The sequence below is a fragment of the Nyctibius grandis genome, chromosome 4 (genome assembly GCF_013368605.1).
Source record: "Nyctibius grandis isolate bNycGra1 chromosome 4, bNycGra1.pri, whole genome shotgun sequence".
Lineage (NCBI taxonomy): Eukaryota > Metazoa > Chordata > Aves > Nyctibiiformes > Nyctibiidae > Nyctibius > Nyctibius grandis.
The window spans coordinates 44,199,143-44,226,224 of record NC_090661.1 but is presented as its reverse complement, the minus strand read 5'-3'; the positions used below and the strand labels follow the sequence as shown (position 1 = coordinate 44,226,224).

The window sequence follows — 27,082 nt, the reverse complement described above, 5'->3', positions numbered from 1 at the left end:
ACATAAGGGACATGGTCCAAAAAACCTAACAACCTAACATAGTAACACTTACGGTGTGTTACAAATGGAGAGCAACAATCTCGTTTCCTCTTTCAACCATAGCTGCATACTAAACTATACACTGGAACAGAAAAGTTTATAAAACAGTATCCTGACTGGGTCTAACAGCTGCAGTAATGAACCCTTGAAAAAAAGCATAGCCTGACTCCCATGGGGAGACTTAAAATAATTAACTTTTTGACAAGTAAAACATGGGTTGGGCAGCTTTTAACACAGGTCCTTGGAAATACTACTCCTTTATTATCCTCCCTGAAGGCGAACTGAAGAGGTCACTAAGGAGTCATAGCATGCTCCTCCTCTTCATAATGGGCCAGTCATGATCTCCTAGCCAGCCAGCCTGCCCTCAGTGGCCTTCACTCTTAGCTTTTTTCCATCCTTCACGCTCTGCTGCCAGCTTCTCTTGCATTTATTTCTCCTCTCCATCCTCTCAGTTCTGCAGTATGTTTCCCTATGTACATTGAAGAGTTTAATAAGGCGGGCTGGGAATGCCCCAGACCTGCCACTCCATATTTTCCATTCAGCTGCTTCTGGCGTGAGGATAGCAGCCTCCAAAAGAGCATGTTTTGTGGCAGAGTCAGCCCTCAAAGGACGGACTACAGCATTCAGAGAGATCAGCATTCACAGATGGGGGACTACTTGGCAGCAACACCAGTAACCAGGAAAGCAATACATGCAGAGATTCCTGTGGCCTCCCCTTCCCTCATCTGGAAGAAAAGTTTGGAGACAGAAGAAAGGATTGCTCTGCTTTGCGGGTTTGTTTTTTTTTTTGTCCTTTCTGTTTTTAGCAGTTTTGAAGAGTAAGAAAACAAGAATACATGCTTCTTGTCAGAAGTATCCAAAATAAGAACAAAGACACAGTCCTTTCCTGACATCTTACAACACAGTAGTTCAGAGTAATGAAGAAATAAAACAGGCTCACTAGATTCCAGCATGACCTCGCATTTAAACAATGTTTCCAGTTGGAAAAAAAAATCTGTAAACTCAATCCTTAATACTGTAATTGTGTATAAAGACATCTATCGTAAAACATAATTTAAAACTATCTCAATGAATAGAGAGGCTCCATACAGGAAAAAGTCTTCAGTAGTTCTTATCACACACAGAATCACAGAATCAATCAGGTTGGAAGAGCCCTCTGGGATCATCGAGTCCAACCATTGCCCTGACACCACACTGTCAATTAGACCATGGCACTAAGCGCCATGTCCAGTCTTTTCTTAAACACATCCAGATATGGTGACTCCACCACCTCCCTGGGCAGCCCCTTCCAATGTCTAATGACCCCTTCTGAGAACAAATGCTTCCTAATGTCCAACCTGAACCTCCCATGGAGAAGCTTCAGGCTGTGTCCTCTTGTCCTATCGCTAGTTGCCCAGGAGAAGAGGCCGACACCCACTCCGCTACAACCTCCCTTCAGGTAGTTTTAGACTGCAATAAGGTCACCTCTGAGCCTCCTCTTTTCCAGGCTAAACAACCCCAGCTCCCTCAGCCGTTCCTCATAGGTCAGACCCTCCAGACCCTTCACCAGCTTGGTCGCCCTCCTCTGGACTCGCTCCAAAACCTCAACATCTTTCTTGAAGTTCTTATGTCTAGAACAGTACTTCTTTTGGACAGTGAAGGAGCTATTTTGTGGCTCAGAGTGCAAATACACACTGCCCATGCCAAAAAAGGTACTATCCAGCCAGTGAATATCTACAGGTACAAGGCAGGAGTAATAAGCATGTCCATCCTATCTCATGTAATGACTCCATACTATCAAAAACAGGATCCAGATAACAGGAGCAGCAGAAGACTAGCACAAGACAGTCCTTGGTGCTGTCTCTAGGCACATCAAGGATAGGAGGATCATAAGGGGCAGTCAACATGGCTTCACCAAGGGGAAGTCACGCTTAACCAACTTGATAGCCTTTTATGAGGACATAACCCGATGGACAGATGATGGTAAAGCTGTGGATGTGGTCTATCTCAATTGCAGTAAAGCGTTTGACACGGTCTCCCACAGCATCCTCACAGCTAAACTGAGGAAGTGTGGTCTGGATGATCGGGTAGCGAGGTGGATTGTGAACTGGCTGAAGGAAAGAAGCCAGAGAGCGGTGGTCAATGGGACAGAGTCCAGTTGGAGGCCTGTATCTAGTGGAGTCCCTCAAGGGTCGGTACTGGGACCAGTTCTATTCAATATATTCATTAATGACTTGGATGAGGGAATAGAGTGCGCTGTCAGCAAGTTCGCTGATGACACAAAACTGGGAGGAGTGGCTGACACACCGGAAGGCTGTACTGCCATTCAGAGAGACCTAGACAGGCTGGAGAGTTGGGTGGGGAGAAACTTAATGAAATATAACAAGGGCAAGTGTAGAGTCCTGCATCTGGGCAAGAACAACCCCATGTATGAGTACAAGTTGGGGGCAGACCTGTTGGAGAGCAGTGTAGGGGAAAGGGACCTGGGGGTCCTAGTGGACAACAGGATGACCATGAGCCAACAATGTGCCCTTGTGGCCAAGAAGGCCAATGGCATCCTGGGGTGTATTAGAAGGGGTGTGGTTAGCAGATCAAGAGAGGTTCTCCTCCCCCTCTACTCTGCCCTGGTGAAGCCGCATCTGGAATATTGTGTCCAGTTCTGGGCCCCTCAGTTCAAGAAGGACAGGGAACTGCTAGAGAGAGTCCAGCGCAGAGCCACGAAGATGATTAAGGGAGTGGAACATCTCCCTTATGAGGAGAGGCTGAGGGAGCTGGGTCTCTTTAGCTTGGAGAAGAGGAGACTGAGGGGTGACCTCATTAATGTTTATAAATATGTAAAGGGCAAGTGTCATGAGGATGGAGCCAGGCTATTCTCAGTGACATCCCTTGACAGGACAAGGGGCAATGGGTGCAAGCTGGAACACAGGAGGTTCCGCATAAATATGAGGAAAAACTTCTTTACGGTGAGGGTAACCAAACACTGGAACAGGCTGCCCAGAGAGGTTGTGGAGTCTCCTTCTCTGAAGACATTCAAAACCCGCCTGGACGCGTTCCTGTGTGATATGGTCTAGGTAATCCTGCTCCAGCAGGGGGATTGGACTAGATGATTTTTCGAGGTCCCTTCCAATCCCTAACATTCTGTGATTCTGTGAAGACTAGCTGGCAGAAGCTGCAGTGATTAACATTTTTTGTGCATGACAAAATGCAATAATAATTAACAGCAACATAGCTCGTAGAACAAGTAAATTTTAGCTAAGACAATCTTCTTCTGGAGGTAAGATGGGGTGAGCCCAAGTTACTGTTGTGCTGTGCAGGAAAGAAAGGCAGATCTTCCTACAAATCCCCCTACTCTGTAAATACCTGGGATTCAAGAGAGATCTGACCTGTATCTATACGGAACAACCTAAATGGAAAGCTGATGCCTCCATATGGTCCTTCTGGAGCTCCCTGGCATCGCGGATCCCAAAGTCCTTCCAATACAGCAGAAGCCAAGGAGGAACTCAAAGGCAGTTTATGGTAGTCAGCATGCTAATACCTTGTAGTAAGATTTCTGATCAGAAATCAGCAGTAATTATCCTGCAAAACCAGGCTGGCTCTTTTCTCCATTGCTTCCAGCTTTTACAGAACGTTCAGGATCCTGTTCAGAGTTCCCATACCAGGACAGGCATGCACTGAGGAAGGAGGTTCACTTCTCTTCCCCTTCTTCAGCAGCATAGATCTGTCTTTCACAGATCTTTCTAAGTCTTAAAACATTGCGTCACTACATGCTGCCTGGGATTCTTCTCAGATAATCAACATTCCGTCCATGATCCCATGCAAACAACTTGTAAACTACCTTTTCTATTTTCATGGTAAGGAAAGTACCCTCTTTGCAAGCCAGTATTTCATGAAACTTCACTGCAGCTCTCAAACATCTTTCAGCAAATTTATCTAACCTCCCTAGCTTTTATCTACATATATGAACGCATATCCTGCTTCTTAAGAATAGTTTTAAAATAGTTCTTAGAACAAAAACCTATTTCTGTAATTACTAGAAGTAAATTACTTCCTTTATTATCAAGCTCATTTATAACTTTTTTTCAATTTCAAAAGCGTGAAAATTTAAATTCTGGCTTTGGAATACATGTGAGCAGCTACTTTGTTATTCCTAATTTAAAGTAAATATTTGATTGACAAAAAAACCCCCTTAAGCCATTTCTTAGTGAAATGCTAAAGGGGAGTGCCAAGAATTCTCAAAAATAGATATCGGTAAAAAAGCGGGATAATTTTTCCAAAAATCACGAAGTGGAAAGAACTGAAGCCAGTTTGAGCTGCCCTTGTATGAACAGGACTCAAATGCTTAAGGCAATAGGAAGTGAAATAAAGTTTAAACTTGTACAGGATGTGGGTTGAACTACGTAAAGGGTTATTTTAAGAAGAACTCTTACCAGCATAACTATATTAGACCAAGTTTTCTATATGGTAGATTTACTCCATTTCCCAAAATCCCTATTATGATGAAAACACAGACACTCACACAACATATGTCCTAATAACGTTATTATCAATAACTTAGCTGTAACTATGAGTACTGCATACACGAGAAATTTAGGTATGTTTTTTTACGGCTAATACAGTCAAATATGTAAGAAGAACTACCTTCCCACTGATCCTTTCTAGTTTGTGAAGTCTAAATTATGCTTCAAACTTCATTGTAAAACATGCTACAAAAATGTTTGATCAGTTTCTCAAGAGGATATGTAATAATGAGGCACTAATTGTTTTACAATCAGCCTAAGCATACACAAACCTCTTAATGAATATTTAACTAGCACTTACATTTTCACAGTGCATCTTTCTGGGTTTTATGTGGGAAACGTTGAGTCCATCAATAACGATATCAAATGGAAGTCGATTTTCCACAAACTTCTGAAAGGCTTCAAATTCCTGAAATAAATAAATACACAAACAGGAGGGAAGAATATGTTGAGTTTAACAGAAAAATATTTCATTCTGTTTTTATTAAAGAAAGAAACAAAGCCTAAGTCTCTCCCTTTTCCTTCGTTGGCTACATTTCACATCTTTACTTGCATATTTGCTAAAACAACCACCACCACCAAAAAAAGAAAAAATCTTTGAAAGCCAGAAGTGTTACAGTGGATACTTCCAATATAATTTTAAATTTCATTAAAACTGAAAACCAAAACTCTACAGTCATCCAGATTTTCAAAATTATAATCCAAACTGTACATTTCCATAAAGATAGACGCTGTAGTCATTGTTACGCAACAGCTGCAGGACAAAGCAACTTTACGTACCAGTAGACTGTGACACTACCACTAACCCTTAACGTTTCCAAATGTAAAATAAGCATTATATTTAGTTCCTCTGTAAGAGTTCTGAAATCTCTGAATGCCAGTCTTTGGATAACAGACCTCTATTTATTTAGAAACAGAGCACTCCATTTGTGAGAAATACACCGCTTTAAAGCTAGCAAAACAATGAACTTTCTTACTAGGTCAGAAATGCAGTGATTGAGCAAACTAACAGCATCCATCCAGTTTTTCCAACAGAAGGAAAACCACAATTGCTTTAGGCTTGCGACCCCATAGGAGGTGAACAGAATAAAAAGTAATAATAAAATCTTCAGGAATTCCTCCCTTGATTTTTGAGGAAAGATTTAGTGCTTTTAGCAGACACTCGCATTAGATTTGTACTTCCTGCTTCTGACTGTTTTTAATAGGCGCGGGAACCCTAATCCATTCTGGTGGGCAGTGACTTGGTTTCATAAATTACCTTTCTAGTAACAGGTAAGACTTATTTATTGGGTAATAGAGGTTTCACAGTCAAAGGCTATAAATGAACTTTCATAGAAACTAAAAACAATTGCAAATTTCATGCCTTCTGTTCAAAATTCAAGAATCACTTTTATAATCGTGCCTTCCCCATGAAGCCATATAGCAATATATGTCTAAAGATAAAACATCTCCTCAGCGCCCAAAAAAACCCTATACAGCATACACAATTCTTCCTCAGAGAAAGAAATGAAAGAAAGAATTTATTTGTCCAGAGAAAACATTGCTGTCAGGAAGTAACAAATTATTACCAACTTCAAATTTAGTCAGAATGCTTATGACCAATTATACTAGGAAATGGGTTACTTGCATTAAGAGTGCAAACCAAGTGAGATAAATATGCCTCACTCAGATGTTAAAACTTCCTGTGTAATTTCCAAGTGAACAGAGGTGTACTGGTCAAAAGCACACTGATGAGAACACAGACAACACAGGGCTCTTTCCCACATGTGATCTTTCATTTCTCCATGGCTTAAATGTTATTATTGAGAAAGTACAAAAAGCTGGACAAGAAAATTATCACCTCAAACAAAGAGAAATTGTTGGCACTTGTGAAGTGTATCCCCCTGCTCTTCAGCCCCAATCTTAATGTATTTTATCTGGATGAATAAATATTCTCATTGCCATATGACAGGGACAAGACACAGAAAGGAAGTCACTAGCAAAGGTGGTGGCAGGAAGCAGGAGGAGAAACAAATGCAAAACCAAACAACAAGGATTCCTGACTTCTGGGCTTATGCCACCCTGTGGACTTCCCCACGGTTCAAAATCCAGTGAGTCATCACTGTAACACTAGATGGCTGTCTGAAATGCGGGAAAGATATAAAGAAGGAAAATACACACAGACCAAATGAAGGTAAAATAGGAGGGTTTTGAGACAAAGATGAGTGAAAATGGAAAAGACAAGAGAAAGGGGAAGCAGATGAAAATGCATGGTAAACAATCCAATAAAGCGTTATTTTCCTAATGCCAAGAAACACCAACATTATTTGAAGTAATATGGTTACAGTCAAGTAGACATATTTTATAAAGTATAATGTACATGTAATCTTGTCTTCAAGGGCTCAGTTCAATACAAAACAAACGTTTTGTGGAGAATTTTTAAAGTGGTATTTTATTTCAAGTGACAATAGTTCTAGAGCAGTTCCTGAAGGGATGGGTTTTCTCCGACGGGCATCGTAGAGTGCTTTGTCAAAGGAACACCAGAGCACAAGTTGGGGGAGCAGCAGAGGAATTTGGTGGGTCAGCGCTCCCCTCTGTCCACTCTTTGCTTAACTCCCTCTCCTCTCCCAGCATGGCAGATGGAGCAGGAGCTGCCAGGAGGGTCCTGCTGAGAGGCACCAGGATAGGCTCAGCACCCCTCAGAAGCCAGCTCCTTGCTCTCTGGGTTTTACTCTTGGAGCTGGGGAGAAGCTGCAGCCTTTTCAGTGTCATTCCCTTGGCCACTCCACCTTTCCCAGCCATCTCCTCCTGGCCACACCTCCTATTCCGTTCTCAACAGATGCCTGACAGCATGTCCCTGCCAGACTCCCAGATCTGCTCAGTTGTTCTGCCTCACTACCAGTAAACTGTGCAATACAGTAGGGAGAGAAGGTTTGCTGCCACAGGAGACTCTTACCCACACAGGGAGATAATGAGTTAATAGCAGAGTACGTGCAGAAGACAAATGGCCAAGTTTAATTTATGTCACCAAATACAGAAGACTCCAGTCAAAAGCCTTAGACAGACTGAAAATCCCCAAGGATCTGTTCATTTTCTCCTCGCCATCCATATTTCCCCAGAAACACACAAAAGCACTCCTTTCCTTTTCCAGAAAAAAAATACATAAAGAACCACAAAGAAGATCCAGGTTTGCTCCTCTGAGAGACAGTTTTTGAGTCGCCATATTTCCCATCCTCTCCGGACGCAGGAAAGGAAAAGGGTGAAGCTGGGAACAAATAGCAGGCTATGCCATCTAGATGCAGTACAAAAGGTTATTCAAACATACACAGACTTACTCTGTAAGAGAAAAAGCATACAATTCAAAGGATGATGATCTTTCAAAGATCAGGGTTTGTCTGGATTTTATGCAGATCCTAGTTCGCCACAGTAATAAAGGGATGATTCACCCATAATTCTCTAAAGCTATTTCCCTCACTAGCCAACTGTAAGAAGAAATTGAAGATCTTCTTTAAAGCCGTAAATGAAGTAGAGCACAGCTGTGGTTAGGGTATAGCTGATCAAGACAAGCCAGACACAATAATCATCAATGCAGTACAACGATGATGTGAAGGTTGGTTTAGGAAAAAAGAGGTGAGCTATTCACACAGGCTTCCCCTTCCAAATGGAGAATGCAACGCATGATCTACGTACAGCCCTGTGTATGCCACAGGAACGTTTACATGGAAACTTCCTGCTGAACACGAGGAGGGCACTTCTGATGAAGCCCTTCAACACGCCAACAAGTGGCGAAACATCCCTCTCTCTCTCTCTCTCTCTCTCTCTCTCTCTCTCTCTCGCTAAGAGCACCAAAACAAACACAGCAAGCCTTACACTGATTTCTAACTTGTTCTGACCAGGTTAATCTCACAAAGTTTCTGAGGAAAAGTGCATTCTCCCAGCCTCAGAAATGCTACTCAGACTCACTTCAAAAGAGGTGGCAACTGAAGGGACAAAACTTTAAAAACACATTCATCATTGCTTATTGACATGACCCTCTTAATGCTCAGGAGCCACAGAAAAGTGTTGCAATACAGCAAGGCTGTTACCTCCCTCCAAGAGTTCCCCCAGCAGCCCATACACCACATGACCTCACCTCCCTGCGGCAGGAAAAAGCACAACACAGCAGGGTGCTCATGGGAGGCTCCAGTGACATCCTGTGTCACACCACGTGCAAAGGAAAAGGGAATTTTAAAAAACCCACCTGATTTCATTCAGTGCCTAGCTGGGAAAATAGGGGAATGCCAACTACGCGACCGTTAGAAATGATTCACGGCACCTTCTACTAAGAAATCTTATCTTTCCAAATGGACACCACATTGACTAAGTTGATTTGAAAGTAAGAGCCAACCATAACAAACCCATGATGGAATTTGTCTTGACTTGAAGAATTAAAGACATTTAGAATAATTTTTTGTTTAACCACTACTGTGTGGGTGGCTCAAGTCCATTAATATCTCGAGAAAAGCACAAAACAGTCTTGCATTTTTTTGGTATTCCACACTAGCTGGATGACTCATGCGCTATTTCACCATCATTTTATACTGGTATGTACTGGTGCTGCCACAGAAAGAGGTGTTTCTACCTTCTCCCTTCCCTCAGCCATTCAATCCTAGCCTTGCCCCCTCTTCCACCTACGCACACACATTTGCTGGCACAAGGAGAAAGACTGAATTGGATAAACTGAACCAAGGTGAACTGAGCCAATGTAACAGTCTCGAGCCTGCACAAGTCCCCCTGTTCAGGTCAGAGCAGACATTTGTCCTGGCATGCAAATGCAGCCAGGACATGCAATAAGAATGAGACTGGTCACAGGTGAGACTACGGGGATCACCTTGTCCCATAGGTAACCCTGAGTACGCTGACTGGATTGTGAAAGTATGACTAATTTTATGAGATTTATATCTCAACCTGGGGTAGTGCAGCAAAACAAGAGACAGAAGTTGGTTTTAAAAACCAGAAGTATAGGAATTATTGTTTCAAAAAGAAAAAGAAAAAAAAAATGGTTTTGCTATTTTAAACCATTCATTTAAAAAATAATTTTAAAAAAAAGTGTGACCTCAGAGTTCAAAAATCTGTCTTACACAGCCAATAATATTTGAAACAGCAGTAGTAAAAATCTGAAAATAGGACTTTTCTGTAAGAGTATTAATACTATTTCAACTTCTGAAAATACATTTATAAACAGAAATGTATGTTTTTCTTCCAATACCAGTGCACACACAGACTACAAGCCTCAAAAGCACAACAAAAACGAGGGGAGGGATTCATTATTAGTATTTCCAGATTTACTATGTTAAATATGATAACATAGAAATAAACATTATATTTGAAGACAAAACAAAGAAAATATAGCTAAACAAGCATGGCCTTTGGTAAGAGCAATGAGAGGAATTCCAGTGAGTATTTTGAAATAATTTTAATGCCTATAACAGATCTAAGAGTATGACAAGTTTCAGATCACAGAAAGGTTAGGTCACTTGAGCATTTTCCTCCTCAAGCCTAAATAGGAAATATGTTGGCAACCAGAAATAAAAATCATGGTGTTGCTCAAATTCTTCAACAATCCAAAATGTCTACTGATCTAAATGCCAAAAAACAAAGTAATATAACATACAAAGAAGATACATGAGCAAATCCATAGAGGACTTTTAAGTACAAGAAAGGCTATTATGTTCATGCCAACACATGGAACTGGGGAAAAAAGAAAAAACGCTACGAAAACCTATTAAAATCAATGCAGAAAAGCCTGCTTGTCACTTCTAAACAATAAAGTTTATGCTCACTCATCAGGAATGGTGGAGAGACACTACAGTCAAATTTAAAAGTGCAAAAGTTACAGTATTCAACACATATTGTTTCAAGAAGCATTCACAATAGTTGAAGCCTTGTGTAACTGAAGCAGCAGTGCTTCCCCTCTTTGTATCAAATGACAAAATACTCAAGTGCAAGGAAGAGCAAATCCTAATTAACAGAATATTACATTGCACTTAAGCATTATGTAACTCTACCCTTACTATCAAACAGGGTGTTTTTCAACACCATAAGAGCAGCTTTAGGAGAAGTGAAAACACTCACTTTTTAACACTTTTATAAAATACACGGTGATGGGGGTTGCTTTGTTTTCAGCAATGTTTCTCGGTATCAGAAGAAAAACACAGGAATGAGCATTAGAGTGTGAGAAATAAAATTCAGCTGTCAAACTGAAATCCAGCCAATTTTTTTAAGGCGCCTTGTCGGAGCACTCTTAAATCTGTTTGTTGCTGTGCCTGAAGGGTTTGAATATTTCCCCCACAGTTTCAAAGCCTGGAAATCCCCTTCGAACTCTTATAAGCAGGAAGGCTTTTCTCAGTATTGTGCATGGTATCACTATGTACTCTGGATTGCATACAATTTGTTTGCCCTCTGTTATATGCTTCCAGAGTTAACAAATAACTCAGGAGTCACAAACTCCCGTGGCTGTAGCCTTCAGGGATACCGTCACAAACACGAAGGTACTTGCAGGTACACTGACGACCTGGCTGAGATGGGCTCTGTGTTGCCTGTTTGTAGTCCTCTGTCAACAGCAGGCAGTGTTGTTGCAGGACTTGTTCCTGCCTGCCCACATCAGAGAGCAGAGGGTCAGTCACAAGGCCAATGAAAAACCCGGATCTCAACAATGCAGGCAGTGCACTTCTGAAATGTCCTTCCTGAGCACACTTAACATGGAGGGAGGAACAAGCAGTTTGTGCCGCTGTCCTCAGTGGAAAAATAGCCATATCTTTGCAAGGCTGCCATCATAAGGACAAGAGTATAGAAATGGACCTTTCTTTTAAAACAAACAAACAAAAAACCCTTGCAAAGGCAGAAATATTTTGAATTCACAGTGCTTTCAAAATTAAAAACGCTATTTTGGAACCTTTTCATCTTAGGGCAAACCACCTAACTGAATGGTAAACCAGGAAAATATTGACTTAAATATGCTTAAATACAATGTAACGGTGTCACGGTTTAAAGCTGGGCTGGCTATTAAACCTGTGGCAGACGCTCTCTATTAACCCTCTTCCCCCCCCCGGGAAAGGGAAAAGGGAGAGAGACTTAATGGGTTGGAAAAGTTAAAACAGTTTTAATAAACTATAATAATGAAAATGAGTATAATAATAATATTGGAATAATCAAATATATGCGAATATATACAAACCCAAGATCGAGCTCCCCCAATGTCGGCCACGTCACCACCGGCACTGCAGGGCAGGCTCCGGGAAGGCCCAGGCTGGGCCCAGCGATGGTCGAGAGCTGGATTCAGGGATGCACGGATCGGGATTGGGGGCAGCAGGAAAACAGACAGAGTCCTCTTCGGACACCGGCCATAGCAGAAAGAGAGCGAGACCCTCGTGATCCCCTGCTTTATACTGAGAGTGACATGTATGGGATGGAATACCTTCATTGGTCAATTTTGGGTCACCTGCCCTGTCCGCTCCTCCCTGCAGGTGCGACCCCCCTTCGGCTCTTCACTCGTAATCAGTGAGGAATTTAGCAGTGACCTTGGTTTCTCTAAGAATAAGTACAGCAAGAGCCTTTCTGAATAACATCCCTACCGGTGCCTCAGTGATAACTACAAACTTTGAGCATTATCAGCCCTGGAAGCAGACACTGTCTGCAAAACATGCAGTTAGTTTCAGAAAGTGCAGTTACTTAGAAGAGACTTAGCTGAAAGTAAAAATCACTGAAAGGAAAATTGGCCTGGTTTAGGCCAAACCAGGACAAACGGGCATTATAGAAAGACAGTGGAATAATACAAAAGCAATGCATCATAAATTGCCCAAAAAAGACAGCGTCCCAAGTAAGTGAGGCAGGCTAGCACTTAATTACAGACAGTCCATAATATCCATGTGGAAAAATGCTACATGAATATCAGACAGCCAGATATACCTCCATGCTACTTTCTCTGCTATGCTCGTACAAATATTCGAAGCAGATCTGAACAAGGAACTGATTTAGCTGAAAAAGCACCCACAAGAAAACAAAGCATTATTCTGTCATCTAGGTTTGTGCCCTGCTTACCATGGGGCTGTGCTCACTAGTTTCCTGGCACACTTGCAGGGGCCTTTGGACAGGAATGAACAGCTGGCAGGGTGGTAAGGCTAGTTATGCTAGTTTAAAAAAAAAAAATCACACTGCCATCAAATGCTTACACTAACTAATATTTACAATCTCAAGAGAAACAGTAACTGTTCTGGGGGACTGAATGGCACCACATGTTCTACTCAGATTTTAATATTTCTAGAAACAATCCAGAGAATTATAAACCTATGCACCCAGCATCTGTACACTGTAATATGGTTGAACCAATGAATAAAAATTGTGCAAACCCTCTGGAATAATATGATCTGGTTGAGTTTAACGTGCACACTTTTTGCAAAAGAGTATCTCTAAAAATTCTTTCCTTGTGTCAATGAAAAAGTAGGTAAAATAGAACCAGATGGCATTAATCAGATGTTCAAAAAATGTAACACAAGACTTCATAACAAGCTACTAAAACACCAAACTAGTTATAGCATTAAAAAAAGGCAGAAAAAACAAAGGGTCATGCTAAAAAATTAGCAGCATCTTTCAAATTTCTGTACTAATTCCCATATATATGAAATGTTTTACAGGTATTTAGGAAAGAGGATGGCACAGAAGAAGCCAAACCAGTGACGAATACAAAACCAAATTAAATTTAGCATCAGGAAGATGAAACAATGCATAACATAGGAAGAAAGTGCAGTTATATTTTACAGATTCCTGGAGGAACTGTATCAACTTAAATGATCATCATAGTGTAATGAAAACATCTGCACAAATTGCTGATGTTCTAAAACAAATCTAATCAAATCCTAAGAGATAAGGCATTGGATAGATAACATGAAATTATTATAACTTTTTAAGCTATTCTAATTATCATAAATTATAAGAAAGCCCTTTATTAGACAATTCCACATAGGCCTCTGCAGCATCAGAAGAATCTGTCTTTGGCCACAGCTGGAGACCAGCTCCTCAACTTAGAAGGACCTCTGGCAACAGACCAAAGGACCAAATGGTAAAGGACCATTCGATAATGCTTAAGTTCTAAGAGGTAACATTTCAAAGTGTCTTAAATCAACATGTGCTCACACTAATCTTACTTTAGAAGTATTATCACAGAACTTAGTAATATTCAGATACAGCAAACACTTAAAAAAAGGATGGTAGTGTATGCAGCCTGCATTATGCAAACATGTCTCAAGATCCTACTTAGTGGAATGCATGAGCTGCAAGTAAAGGACTCTGTGTCCAAGAGGTTCCTGATAAAATAACCTCCTTAAAAATCAGCTGCTCAGATAATTTAGATTAGCTTAATGCTTTAGTTAAAAGTTACTGTTCTGACTTCATGTTTATGGTCCCGTCTGCCTCTGTGATCCGCTAATGAATCCTTTATCAAGGTATGCCATTCTTAAACCTTGCTGAAATTCTTCAGTTTCTTCTATTTCTATTTCTTATATGTTCTAGCTAATGTAATGAATATACAGATCGAAGAAAAATCACTGCATCAGCAAACTATGTTTTTATTTTGCTTAGCAAGATCTTCAGATGATATGCAGTGGAAACAAGTTAAGGTTAGCAACTGTATTTTAACCAAGCAACTGCTGCTCAAAAAAAAAAAAAAATATTAGAACCAGATTTTTCTTACTTGATTGCACTAAATAGAATATGAAGAATGTATCACATTAGGAGAATTTCCAAATACAGAGGTGGCAAAGTAGTAGTCTAAAAAGACTGTGGAGGACAACAAAACAGGTTTAGACAGTGGATTGGAAGAAAGGAGCATTCTTGTGTTGCAGGGTGGCATAATTCTGCTGCATAACCATTTGATGGCAAAGGAGATAAGTGACCTGAACAAAATCCCAACTCATTCCTTGCTGTATGAATCTACAAAGGGAGGACTGTGGACCACCCCAGAAGATCTGACCCACCCCCAAGAAAGAGTCTCTAACACTGAGGCAATTGAGGGAAAGAAATATGCGCTGAATTTATAATGTTTTCATCTAGATCTATTTCTTGCTGCTAAGGAAGCAGTTAAGTCTTTTATCCTCCTGCCAAAAGTCTCTCTGTGCTTCTGTTTGCTTCCATTATCAGGACCCTCTGGGGTAAGGGAAGATGGAAGAGAAACCTTAGAAAAATTCCACTGCTGTTGTGTCTCACCACCCATTTCCCATTTGGCCTCCCCTCTTCCCCTCCTTTTCTTTCCTCCCAGAAGTTCCCTCCCCTTTAGCAGATCATGTCACAAGAAAAGTGTAACATCCACCGTAAATTAAATGGAGGCAGGAGGACAGAAAGTAAGCAGGATAAAGGCTGCAGCTTGGGCTGCAATGCTGTCAAGATTCTGAGCACTCTACTACTGCAATTGTCTCAACACCCACCATAAACCATCACCTGTCTTTATTCTGTGCTTACTAGACCTGCAAGATTGAGTAGTGAATCAAGCTCTGAGGCTAGTGTTCTCCCTAACCCTCAAACTAACGTTAGTTCTAGCCAAAACACTGCAACTGAAACAAACCCACAGCTAATCCTAAGCCCCACTCAGACAAGCTCTCCTCTGTCCTTGTGGATGTTACAAGATCTAGCAGCAAACCTGGCTCTTAAGGCAATGCAGGATTCTACCCTACAGAATACTAACTCTACCCTGACTGAGTCCAGTGGCCCATATTTAGCAGAGCTGGGGAAAGAAAAAAAAGCTGTTCAACCCTATCTGCAAATGTTGTCTCATCTTTGTTCGTTTCCCTAGACCTATGACTGCACATCTTCATGATCCAGGCATCTTCAGGCTTGACATCAGCGTGTTTAATTCTAATTGCAATGCTAACCCTATCCTTATCTACCAGCTAATGACCATATCCTTCCCATAACTAAAAATTAGCTACAGGGCAACAATAGACTTAGCCATCAATCGGCTATTCTGCAAAACCTGTAGAATTAAACTGTTCAGCACTGGCCATCCTATAATAAAACAACAGCTATCAGCAAGTTTTTTGATCAGTGTTGTTGCAGACTAGATAACACATTTGTTCTTACTGATGCTACCTCTAATTTAATGCTCTGGCCTAACCACAGCCATATTAAGCGAGTGCTTCAAGTATTTTAACTCCCAAATATCACCTCTTACCTTAGTCTTACCCATAGCCCAACATAAACACATACCCAAAAGGCTACCAATAAGCCCTTCATCTCTACTGGCATTAGCTCTCACTCAATCCTAATGAACTTCTAAGACTCCAACAATAACTCAATTCTCCAGCATTTGCTGTTCAAAACACTAATCCCCAAACACCACACTTTCAGGACTTTGTAGATTCAGCAATAACAATTTCTTCCATCCTTGCCATCCTGAAACCCCAGCCTGCCTACAAGCCAGTAACTCATACCCACCCAAAAATTAGTCACAACTTGCTCATCTAAGCCAACCTCAGCATTCATCCAACTCTTGGACCTCCTAGAGGAGAGGAAGGAAGGGGAAAAAAAAAAAAAAAAAAAAAAAAAAGCAAGCTCAGAAATCTCTACCATCTGGAAGCCTAGGCTTAGCCCTAATCCTAACGCTAACTACCTAACTACAGCTCACCACCCCTATATCCCTCTCCAGAACTAACAGAAAGCTTTCAACATATGCTGGCACCAGCAGGATCTTCATCCTGCCACCATGGTTCTTGCAGAAGCTAGCTCTGAATCCAGGTGATGTCGTTTTAAACCAAACCCTAGCAAGGATCCCTGCCACAGAACTGACAAGAGGACTTTCGGTCATTCCCACCTGAGAAGAAACCAAAACAGCCCCCATCCTAGTGCATGCGGCTTCACAGCATTCAGCAACATGCCAAATTTTTGCACTCCTACTGTAGAGCACAAACACTTAACTGGGGATCTGATCCCTTTGCTTCAATGTGGCACATATCTGGGAGGCAAGGGGGCACATAAATCCACAGGAGAAATTCCACCAACATTCTCCTCCCTTCCATGTTTCCTCCCCTCAGAAAGTTCTTTGCTCCCTGGCAGTGACAGGGAGGAGGTAACATATATATATAGGAATAGAGGTAGAGGAGGTAAATGGCACACATAGCCTGGGCTGTGGCACACACTGTTTTCTCCTCTTCAGCCCCTGATCTTCTCAGGAGACACAGCAGGCCTAACTGAATTAACTAGGCTTCTCTTTCTCCCTGAGCTCAGGCAAAGCAGCCATGACATCCAGGTGCAAGATGGACAGCCATAATCACCCAGGCATCTCAGGGCAGGTAAGGGTAGCTTACCTTGAAAACAGCTCAAGTGTGGGCAATTTAGTTGAGTTTGACCACACCTTGAGAGTCAACAAAGCAGGCAGAAGAATGATATCACACTAGAAGCTGGGAGTGAAGGCTCTGCCAGATGGAATTAGGGCAGACTGTGTCAGACACGGTTTTCTTAGAGTTTGGAGTACATAGGGTTTTTGGAAGTAATAAACTACTCTATTCAGAACAGGACTGACATATACCACACAAGGCTTTGGGGCAAATCATGGAGTTGGGAAACGTGCACTTGTGGAAGGAGAACCAAAGCAATATAGAAAAGAAAAGGCATCAACCTAAAAGTAAGGGATAGAGCTTTATTTTCAAGGCTCCTTGGAGAGAGCACAACCTCATTCAGTTGCAAAAATAACACTAAGATGAATGGGTCACTTCCTCTTCCCCCTCCAGTCTCTTATATTCTAGAAGAATATGTAAAACCCCTTCATACACTTAGCCCAGATCTAGTGTGGGGACTTTACATGCCCACAAACCCATCTCTTCCTGCCTTCTTGACAGCACATACACATCTCCCATGTGCTTCCTTCCCCCTGCACAACAGTCCTTTCAGGCTTATCACGGGTATGAAGCAGCCATGAAAGGAATTAAATTATTGCATTTGTGTATTTGAGAGAAACACCTGGGAGCAGCTGCAAAATGAAAGTCATCACAGCAAAAGTTGATTCTGCCTCTCAGTATACCAATTATATCATCTTAGGCTCAATGGGATAGCTCCCAATTAAATGCAGACAGAGTAAACAGGCATCCAACTGAAAACATCATACAGACATTGGTACAAAAGGTAACAGTCTTGTTACAATTGTTTTCTTTCTACAGCAGCCTGCAAGGTTGCAGCTCACTATATTAGATCACCATGTGACATCCTAATAGACCTTTCACTAGTTGTGCATAAAGATCTGACTTGATGCCTATTTTTAATGTGTAACAGGTATTTCCTTATCACAGATAATCAGTTTTATAATTCGTGCAATCCATCTTTTCAACATATTTGTAAACAGTATTCACTGCTATTCTGATGTAAAAACCTAAGTTGTTTGATTTTCTTTCCTAAAACTAATTACAAAAAAGATTTTTTTTTTTAATCACAGCACAACAGACTACTTTTGGGAGATGCTCAACAAACCAAATCTTTGCTCCTAATTTTCTACTCTGATCGCATCTAGTCTCAAGTGAGAGAAATAAAATCAAATAAAGCAAGGATGCTGTTGCAAAAGTAAGACAAAAGACTGTCAGTGGAAAAAAAAATTCCAAATGCATTACGTATTTAATTTGAAACATTGTTGGAAAAAAAATGTTTAGAGCTCAAAACAACTCAAACTGTTTCCCTGAATAATCACTTCATTGCAAGAAACACAAATGCACTAAAGAAAACTAGTTAGAAGAAAAGAAGGAATAGAAAGCTAAAACGTTTTCTATTTGAATTGCCGCTACTACAAAAAAAGTGACTGACTGGAAAGTGGAAACCCCCCTCTCAGATATACTTGCTTACATCCTATTATCAGCCTCTTCACCTAGTTGCCCCTCTGGAAAACCCTGGCTGCAGGAGAAGTCACACAGTCTGGCATACCTAAAATGGGTAGCATATTTTCATCACCACCCATCTGCTTTAACAGCACAAAGGCAACTAAAAAGTCCCAAATTTATTTCTGGAAACCTCTGGCACATCACGACACTGCTTTGCCTCTGCCCCCACAATCCATGCTCAAAATTCAGTGAGGGAGCAGACTTTAAGCTGTACGGCCAACAGTAAACACACCGAGTTCATCTCCATTCAGCCTCCTGGTGACGGCCGGCCAATAGGGAACTGGAACAAGGTCAACTTGGAACTAGCAAGTGGGTGGCCCCAGAGTGGACTATCACATGGACTAACAAAATCTACTGACATAAAAACTTAAAATAGGGTATTGAGTCTTTGTTTCATTAGATTGCATTCATTTGATCAATCAGATTCTCAAACAGGGGAGACATCATTTCCACTACTGCTCAGCTTGGGCGTGAATGTCCTGTTACCCAGAACTCCCTTCCTAAATCTCCCCACCTTCAACTGGTACTGCTAATCTAGCTCTGTGTACTTGACAAATTTGAAATGTTCAAGCCAGCAGTCACCACAGGGAACAGAAATGAAACTTCACAGACTAGGTAGTTAACTGGTTAAGGAATTAAAAGTTTTGTTGTTGTTATTGCTTTAATAAACCAACCTCAACCATAATTTTCACAAAGGCTTTTAGAGAACAGAGAGAGTTAGTTGTACAGTGTGCAACAGAACACATCCTTTTGTTTATCTTGTAATATTATAGAACACCAGTACCCATTAAATACTTAAAATTATTGCTACATTTTTAAAGATAATTTTACTCCCCTGTACAATTCACAGCTAGATCAGCTACAAGTCCTGAACTGAGGAGAAAATCTGTGTGGAAATTAGATGTCTGAACAATAGGCTGCATGTACTACAAGCAGGCCAACACTAACTGTTTCAAGTTTCTGTAACTGTTACATATGCGCAATGTCTGTTTGCAGAAAGCCTAAAGAATTAAACCTGGTGTCCTCTTTCATATTTTCAGAATCAGTGCAGAACTGAGGTGCCAGCTGCAGCAAAATGACATCAATACTTATAAAGGTCAAGCAAAACCACCCGGAGATGTGGCATGGGCTCCACCTAGCGAAGCTCAGCTTCCTTCTTTACCGCTACTGCTGAATCGTGAACCTCCACACAAAATGAGCAAGAAATAGAACTGCAATATATTATAGTGTCTGGGAATTATTATGCCCTCTAGTACGTTTACAATGACCTTTTAAAAGCTTGATACTCCTGATGTATACTATAATTATAAACATGAAAGCATATATTTAAAAACCAGGGGTAGCTGTTTGGTTGGTGAACAAAAAGATAATTGGTTCTTTATTGTTTCTGGCAAACAGCTGCCCAACTGAAGAATCAAGTATTCAGCACATAAATGTGAGCTTCAGATATGATACTGAACTTAAGAAACACTAGGACATCTTTTTTACAAACTCAAAAGACTAGATATCTTATTTTGTGCTAGTTACTGGGTTTTATTTCATATTTAAAATTCAGCTTTTGAAAGATTAAAAGATTTCAATACCTTTTAATTTTTTTAATGTAAAAAATTACATTTTAATTATTTCAGTATCCATTAACAGCTGACTGAAAATATAAGAACAAAGACAATATGAAAGAGGTCAAGATTTAGACCTGTTTTGTAAACACAACTGAAAAAGATACACGGGATACCTCAGTATCTAATGGCCTATTAATGTTTAAAGAAAAGAAAAAAAGATTTGTGGCATTTTCAAAGTACCTGAACATTAATTGTATGTTACCCTCCTAGCCAATGAACCTGACAGCGTGCAAGACCTACCTGTGGGCTTGTCTTTCTAAAAGTGTCAGTTCCGTGTATCACGTCCCTTATTATTCTTTCTCTGAGATTATTATACTCCTCTTCGGTGAGGTCACTATCCTCCAACTGATGGTTGCAAACTGGGCACTGTCCGCTGTAATAATAGTGAAACAAGAAAAGGATAAGGGCTGTTAAATAAGAAATACACGGTACAATCATCAGAAAATCAGTTGCACTCTTTCTGGGACGCATCCAAAACCTACTAAAGTCACTAGAAATATTTTTATGTGATTTAGTGGGATCAGGATCAAAGATTGAACTCTAGAGACGTTTGAGCATTTAGGACTAAAACTTTGCATGACAGCATGGAAAATAGAGAGTATTTAAATATTCATCAGCATTTATTTAGGCCTTGAGAGATCGGAGTTCAATTCTCAGCATTATCACAAATTTCCACATCTCTAATATTTGGAAGTTTCCCTACTACACAGGAAAGTCACCATGGATACATACAGCCCAAATCTCAATGTGGGAAGATGATGCAGATGCACTGGACTGGCCAGAACATATAAAGCAGCTGTAGGAATACTAGTTGAAGCTAGCAGGCAGGCCATGGGCCTTGCTTTAGGTATAAATCCATTCCAAAGTGTTACAACAAGAAAACACACCAGTGAAATGCTCCACTCTTGTGCCACAGACCGCTCCTACAAAAAAGCTAAGCTATCTGTGCCTGGTTTATCAAGGTTTGGAATAACCAAATGTGCCACAGGTGTAGAAATAACCCCGCCGAAAAGAAGGAAAAAAAAAAAGAAAAAAGAAAGAAAAGGTAACATAAATCTGGTGTATGGTTGGAAAGCAAATAACGAGCAAGACTGCCTTCTTTGTGCCACTTGTCTTTTGCCATCAGACTTTCCTTTATTTCTAGGCTAAGACTGTTTGTCCAGATCTCTCCAAGGTGGTCAAAGTGAACACACTGAGAGCAGAATGTGACTAAAACAAAAATACTGTTTGCTTTGAAAGCCCTCAGCAATACTAAATCGCACTGCCACTGCATGTCTGTACAATGCCCAATTCCACAGAGATTTTCTACTATCAGGCTGACTGCACCCAAACAGAAAGCAGCTTCACATTGCTATCTCATGGCGACTAATCACTACTTCTCTCTTTATTGCTAAGAAACTTCCATTCCTTCTCTGTAGCACAGGTTAAATATCGTCACATGGATCTAGGAACTTGGACTCCTGCAGATGAAAAAGCTCTGCTGCTACAGTCAACCCATGCCATCATTTAGTGTTCATTTCCCAGAGCCAGAAACACCACTCCATCATGCACAGCTGTGTCAGTGACTGTATGAGTGCATGCAGCACTGATACAGTTTCGTTTATCATTCACATCGTCCACTTCTTAGTACTCTTCATTTCCCCGTTGCAGGGCCAGCAGCTATGGTAACAATCGTGGTTCTCCAAATCCCAAATCATACGTTGTTTTGTCTGTGACACACACAAGAACTCTCCACTGATCTGTCCATGCATGTTTTTAATATTAAAAGACCAAAGAGATTGAAAATCCATCATAAAAGAAAAGACTACAGAATAGAACAACTGGGGATGTGAAAAAACAGACCTCAAACTCTTTTAGTTTCCTCAAGAACACTGGCATGTCATAGCAAATCCTGAAAAATTTTCCAGAACAGCACAAGTGAGGCAACGCTACAGAGAACACACAGACCCATGCCAGCCAAGAGGCACAACTTTTTATCTAACCAATCTAGTGCTGCAAAAGCTCCCCAGCACTGGGAAAGACCATCAAAACAAACCACAACCATGAGAACCATGTCAACTGCTATGAGTTAGGCTTTTGTTCCTACAGCCTGCTCGCACAGGACACCCATAATTACAAGACGCAAAACAAGACAGGCCTAACTTTCATGGCCACCTCTGGATTTTTGTATGATCCCCCAGAACTGTATCTTGAGAGAAAGAACAAACATCTTTTTTAATATCTAGCCTTTTCTTTTGTTTCATGTTCCACAGCCATGACCTCTGCCCTAACACATAGTCTGAAGGAACTCAAATAGGAACTGTCATCGCTTCCATGTCCCATTTGTTCATTCTTTTCTTTCCTAGTTGTCTCTCCTGTTAGCCCCTATAAACTAACATGTAATCAACACAATGCACTACTCTATACCCAGGTCAAAAATGTATGTCATGCATCACTACCATGAACCTCTGGGCCCACCACAAAACCAGCACGTAAGGTGGGGTAACAGTGGAGGACTGAGACAAAATGACCTGCATCTCTGCTTGAATTGTAAACTACATTAATCTTTTTTTTTTCTCCTAAAAACTTATCTGAAAGTTTTGCAGATACACTTTCTAAAGACAAACCAATGAGCTACAAATATACATAGACTTCATGGGTACAATTCTTGATTTGCATCTCTGTGGGTTAAACCTGGAAATTTTTCCAAGCTTAACTCTTTACTAACTACATGAAAAAGGAAAAAGAAACTGTCAGATAGGACATTAACATACACTAAGGAAATTCACAGTCAGTGATGTCTGTTTTCAAGCACTTCTGCCAAGAACATCAGACATGAGATCCAGCTTGCATCCTCATCACCAGGCTGGACACTCCAGCCACGGTACCAAGAAAATAAGTAGAATCTAGTAGCTTCTCTAACAGGCAATAAAATGATGCTTAGTCTTAATGGTTCTTTGGTTCTTCCTGGCTGATGAACAATGACTTTTTTGCTGTTTGCTCCCACTTAAGCTTCTCTCATATGCAGGATATGTTTTTGATGTTTCACATTTTTCCTTTCTACCATGCTCTGTTCAGAAGTCTATATTGACAGGTGGGCATAGTTTGAACTGAAGGAGTAACTATTCTTCTCTGTCCTTCATCCAAACATCTTATTTTCACAAGCACAATCTCAGAAGCTCAAATCCAGAATCAAAGATTTGAGCTTTAAGTGTTAAAATGGAACGAGTTATTCTCCCCTGGCTGCCTGCACAGAGATATCCTAGAGATGCCAGAGCTAAATCATTGTAATTTTCTAAAACCATGGCAATCAGAAATGTTAAATTCTCCTAACAATTGATGTGTAGTATACATTAATGCACATACCATAAGCCAAGACTGCATTAATTGCAATGCTGACAGTGCATGTACTGAATCAAAAAAAGTTACACATGGAATCCCAACAATGGACATTCACTGCTACACACAAACAAGACGCTCCAATTGCTCAACCCACTGTGGCCACTGCAGGCTTACCCTACATATTAATATAAGCAATGAGACTGGCTGCTCATATAGCTGTAAAGTTACCGTTAAATACATGTAATTGCATTAAGGAACTTCACAGTTTGGCAACTGAGAAGAAAGGCATAATGAACTGTTATGAGACTATCTCAAAATCATTTAGCCTAAAGCTTAAGGACCTGTCCTATAGTTAACTTGCATCCTTCTGCAACTACCACTTTCAGATTACTTGAAAAAAACAAACCTTCCCATACCCCAACAAATCAACCCACCCCAACCACCTATCAACAACCAAAGCTCCTGAAGACAGTTTCTTCTTGTGAATTCTCAATGTGAATTCCCAAAGGGAGCAGAGGCAAAACAGGCACAAGAAACACTCAGCGTCTTGCAAGACTGGACCATTAGTCTAACTGCTGCTTTTTCACAAACATACCTTTAAAATTACCTTGTAATTTTTGTAACTTTTCATTCATCATTTTAGGATTTCATGCCAAGAAATTCCCACACAGAAGGTTTTCAACTGTGTAGGATATAGAGCTGTCCTTACAGCTAATTGACCATTTAACTACTTTTTTAAGGGACTACTTTTTTTGAGATAGATTTGGAGTATCATGGCACCTACGTATCAAGCATGAACAGTAATTTGAACACAGGCTCAAAAAACTTGAGCTGCAGCTTCCTTGGAAGCTTGGAAATCCAAAGCTTTTGCAACTCTCAAAGAAAAATGGTCAGCAAACTTCAAGGTTTGTTTGCAGGGGGTTCAAGCTTCTGAGTATCACAGTTCAAAGAAACTAGGAGCTCAGCGCTAGAGGAAGAAGAAAATATCCTGGATATGACCATCTTAGATATCACTGCCAGTATTTATACAAAATCAGAACCACCTATGAATAATTAAATTCTCAGACTCAGTTTAGGAAAAAATAGTTATTCTGGATTTTTTAACCCAAAACTCATGTTTTAAGACATCAGTTATGCTGACTGCAGAGATGAGTCTAGCAACAATCACCACATGAGTTTCAGAGATACCTTAAGGGCTTTGTCCTTTATGATTAGGACCAAAAAAAACCCCACAAAAAAATCACCAATAAATGGGTTTTTTTTTGTTCACAGATTCTTAATCCATGATAAAATGTGAGGTGATTTAAGTTAGTTTAGCCCTCAAAGTCTGTAACAGTTTACAGACAGTAAGATAACAAGCTACCTCTTAACTAAGACAATCAACTTTAGAATTTTAAAACTCCAAAGGCTGAAAAAGGTTGTCTAGAATTTGGTGAGTTCTCATAGTATAGTAACACACACACACTCATATATAATAATAATCCATCCTACAGCAAACAACCCCTACTCTTAGGACAATGAGCGATGCTGTTCTCCAGGGCTTCAAAAGCAGCAGACTCTACACGTGCTTTTACTTCAGAGTATGCAACACAGTGTATTTTTATAAACCAGCAAAAACCCTCCATAATCCATTGGAGACATTCTTGTAATTAATACATTTATAGTTGCCAAACTGCTACAAAAACACAGAACTAGGTTTCAAATAGAATAACATTTAGAATAGGAATTTACAGACCTTAAGAAACTGCACTGTAATAGAAACACATACTGAAGTTATCGCTGTGAAAACCTAACATAATCATTTTGTCTTCGCTGAAAATCAGGTGGGAAGGGAGAACCCTTCCATTGGCACAAATTAACTGCAGCATGTGAACAGTATCAGTTTTCAAGAAGGCATCCGTTTACACACCAAAGCTGCTCTGTTAAATATCACATTAAACAATGGTATTATAAAGCCAACCAAAAAAGTAAGTCTTTAATTCCTAAATAGTAAAGAAATAAGCCACCCAGTAAAATGGTAGCTCTTTATTTTTCTCTGCATTTTTCTGTCTTGGCTCCGCTTAGCATAACTCCTTTCCAAATGTGCATGTCGGGTCTTGTTTAACGCACAAGAATGAGCTGGAAACTGGAGTTTGGGAAATCATATGTACACAACAAAGGTTCATATTCTCAAGGATTAAAATATTTTCTTATATAAGGAAAGCTGTTTTTTATATTTATGAAAGAAGAGTTCAAGATAGAATAATCAAGACAACACCTCACTTTTAAATAAAATGTTGCATTTACCTGTCTTTAATGTTGGTCAGGTGTCCTCTCCAGTTCCCTCCTGGTATACTAATATGTGCAGAGGGAAAGATAAATAAAACATTAGATCCTTATTTAACAATACGTGAATTACAGATGAAGAATAGTTCTATTTTGGTGAACATTTAGAAATAAAAGGCCAATCAATCATCTACTCTACAATGAAATCATACAAAGATTCATATATAACTTAGCAACACCTGAAAATATTATATAAAGAACCAGCATTTAATAACATGCAGAGAACTAACACCATCAGCCTCCCCAGTCTGTTGTCCCCAAATATTAAGAACCACACAAATAACAAGGCCGCACTGACAATTTTTAAGTTGCTGCCCTACACATTCATAAAGCACCTCAGAAACCAGATGGGAAAGCAGGAATCAAGATTTCAATGCAGATGTCATCCTGAGAGATTAAAAAAGATATGCTCATACCAAAATGCTGCATTGAGACTTTCTGACTCCACATCATTATCATCACCACTACCACAGCCACCATCATGCTGGTGTAAATATTCCTTTTTGCCCACAAGATCCAAACCAGAATAGGTTACAGAATAGGAATAGTCACGCCAAGTGCAACTGCAGACACCTCCCTCTTTGCCACTGTGTTTATTATCACAGGCTGCACAATCACACATGCTGTGGCCTTTGGAATAACTGTCCTGCTTCTGCCCTCCTTCCCCATTTCTCATGTGGATACATAGCGGTTCTTTAGTTTTCTTACAAAGACAAAAGGCAACAGAAATACTGTGATTCTTTGTTGCACACTCAGATCTCTGTATTGGATCTGGCTTTACTCAGTACTAGAAGTCAGTGATGGTCTACTCTTCAGAAAAATTATTTTTTAAAATTAACACCTATTCAGCTACACTCAAGAGACCTCACTTCAGTGTTTACTGTACCATCCGTTTCCTTTGATAGCAAACGTTACCTCCCAATCTGCATCATTTTTGCAAGACTAATGGTGCTAGAAGTTACTAGATTCTGCTTCTTTTTGGGAACTCCACTAAAACTGCATATTAATTTTCAACCACCAACATATACAAGTTCAGCACTAGCAATTGGAACAGACAGGTAAAACTGAGCATTTTGTACAGGTGCACAGACAAAAAGCCAGATGGGATAACTGATCACCTGGTTTCATTCCTCTATTATGGACTTTCTTTCTTTTTCATGTTTGAAACACTAATTCCTTTACGGAAACACCCAACGTTGATCTTAAAACATGAGATAGAACAATTCATGAAAGATTGTGGTAACAGTCAAACACAGTATTAAAAATACAAACAGGAGTTTGTCTAGCTTCAGCTTGCAGCAGCTTTGCCGTTTTATACAGGCAATATATAGCTCTTCAAAGTACTCGCTGCCCCCCCAGTCTCCTTGCCAAGGACTTTTTATTATGTTGACTTTCCTGTGCATGCAGCACACAC

The 27,082-nt window shown here is 40.3% G+C and overlaps 1 protein-coding gene across 2 annotated transcripts in view; it reads right to left on the bottom strand.

Annotated features, from left to right (window-relative positions):
- PRORP (protein only RNase P catalytic subunit) overlaps nt 1-27,082 on the bottom strand; it is a 55,360-nt gene that overhangs the window by 25,234 nt on the left and 3,044 nt on the right. For both annotated transcript variants that reach the window (XM_068398584.1, XM_068398586.1), the window contains 3 exons: nt 25,630-25,677; nt 20,263-20,395; nt 4,837-4,944 (listed from right to left, as the gene is read on the bottom strand). In XM_068398584.1, the coding sequence (XP_068254685.1) occupies nt 4,837-4,944; nt 20,263-20,395; nt 25,630-25,677 (289 nt within the window). The remainder of the gene's footprint in view (nt 1-4,836; nt 4,945-20,262; nt 20,396-25,629; nt 25,678-27,082) is intronic.